The sequence below is a fragment of the Fulmarus glacialis genome, unplaced genomic scaffold (genome assembly GCF_000690835.1).
Source record: "Fulmarus glacialis isolate BGI_N327 unplaced genomic scaffold, ASM69083v1 scaffold41941, whole genome shotgun sequence".
NCBI classification, from domain to species: domain Eukaryota; kingdom Metazoa; phylum Chordata; class Aves; order Procellariiformes; family Procellariidae; genus Fulmarus; species Fulmarus glacialis.
The window spans coordinates 41,251-43,293 of record NW_009194201.1 but is presented as its reverse complement, the minus strand read 5'-3'; the positions used below and the strand labels follow the sequence as shown (position 1 = coordinate 43,293).

Below are 2,043 nucleotides of genomic sequence, written 5' to 3'. Positions count from 1 at the left end.
GAATGTCGTGCTTTGTAGATCACTAAGCTATTTAATAAAAATTCACACTCTTAAATAAATGGTAATCAGGTTGAACTGTCAAATTATGTGGTGTTGCTGTGGGTTTTGTTTTTTTTTAATTTAAACTTCAGGCTCTGTGAAGCATTTGCCTAGACCGAATGTGCAAGGTGCCATGGATTAACAACACGGACCCATGTGGAATGTGTTTGAAGTTTTCAAGAAGTTATCCTGCCACACTTCATTCCTTAATGACCTTTGATACACCTTGGATAGTGGAAAGGCAGTTCAGAATTGTATCTTGTGATCATATGATTTTGGCAGCTATCAGAAGATGAAGGATGCTAAAAGTTAAGGCTTTTATCCACAAACAATGGTGTATATTAATAAACTCTATATCATATTTACAAATGCTTTCTCTTGTATTAAAACTAACAGTATTCTGTTCACAGTGCCAATGTTTTTACAGGTAGCAATCCCACAGTACTCCAGTATTTTGGCATGGGAATCAGTAGCGCTTTGTATTTACAGAAAATGTACACATATGAATATAAACATGTTACTTGAAACAGTACTCAAAAGATAGATCTGTTCATGTTTCAAAGGTTTAGACTGTACACCACCTTCCCTTTCGTTTGCGAGGGAATACTGTTCCTTGCAATGAGAAGATGCCCGTCTTTTATCCAAAGTGGCATAAAAATGATTACCAAAATGAGCCTTGTTACACTGGAGTTGTGTATACGGAGAGTAACTTCAGTCCAAGGTTTATAGATCTGTTTTTTAGTGCACAGAATACAAAAAAGTTAAAAAGGTTTTTGTTTTAATTACTAAAATAACCAGACTCTCTCTGCCCTCTGCGAGCGCTGTCTCACTCAGCCAGTGCCCTCTGGATGCTGAAGATGCTGGTGGTTTAATGTGCAGCCCAGCTGCCAGCCTGGAAAGCATATGGCACTCTGGGCCTATATACATATGTCACAGTATGACTCGTGGTAAATGAGTATATAACCAAGAGTGCCTCTATCTCCCCTGTTCTCTCAGTAATCCTCCCTGCTTCACGGCAGCCGTACCCGGCCCGGCTTCAGTACTGCTGACTGGGGCTCTGCATTCAGGCAGTTCATGATCAGAAGTGACGAATGGCATCAGGCATGCACAGAACGAAGAGAGGGGAGAGGAACGTGAAGGAGATCCAGAAAGGAACTCAGCAGAACCGCGGGCTTGTTCGTGAGGACCCTTACAGCTTCTGCTTTGCCATTTCTTCCCTTTCCACGGTCTTGACGACAGGCTCCTGGCTCCCCGGGATTTTGTTTGCTGCTGTGATCAAGACAGAGATAGCAGTGCTATAAGGAAAAGTGCAAAGCTGCCACTAAGGAGTCTCTTCTTCATTTAAAGTCTGTTCTTGGCTGCCAGTCACTTGACCTGAGTGGTCATTGCTCCTACTACTGCTGTGTTGCTTGTGGAGCAAGCTCCTCCACTTGGCCTTGTTCGTCCTGAGATGGTTTAGCATATTTTCAGATAGGGGGGTATCGCCTGTAAACTGGGCCCACCTCTCGAAGAGTGGCTCTACGATGTACGTCATGAACCCTGGGGAAACACACAAAGGTCAACAGGTGAGGAAAAATTCATTCCATGAGTGCATTACCCTATACAGTGCCTCGAGGGAACGCAGCAATGTAAGTGGCAAAAACCCCGACGAGAAATAACAGTAACACCTCAAGCAGCCATCAGCTGCTTTTGAAATGCACAGCTTTTGACCAGCGCACATGACAAGATGTGGCTCTATCTGTGTATGTAACAGTAAAATCTGTGAGAGACAGCATCGTTCTCTGAGGAGATTTCAGACCAGAAAGTAACTGGTGTGTAATCACATGCGTTGGCTGCGATTTTTCTCCGCAGATATTAGAATGACCCCTTTTTTCCCTATGCAATGACTCCTTTGTCTTTCTATTGAATATTTGGCTTGGAGAGGTTTCTTTTTGAACATTTTTATTTAGAATGTGAATCGTGACTCTTATGGTACCTACAGTTCTTACGGTTAAAACAACTAGA

The 2,043-nt window shown here is 42.7% G+C and overlaps 1 protein-coding gene across 1 annotated transcript in view; it reads right to left on the bottom strand.

Moving 5' to 3' along the window:
* Nucleotides 1-817: 817 nt before the first annotated feature.
* The window catches only part of PDE7B (phosphodiesterase 7B), a 35,921-nt gene continuing 34,695 nt past the window's right edge, over nt 818-2,043 (bottom strand). Inside the window, exon 12 of the mRNA XM_009587691.1 lies at nt 818-1,578. Within this exon, the coding sequence (XP_009585986.1) occupies nt 1,361-1,578 (218 nt within the window). The 3' untranslated portion in view covers nt 818-1,360. The remainder of the gene's footprint in view (nt 1,579-2,043) is intronic.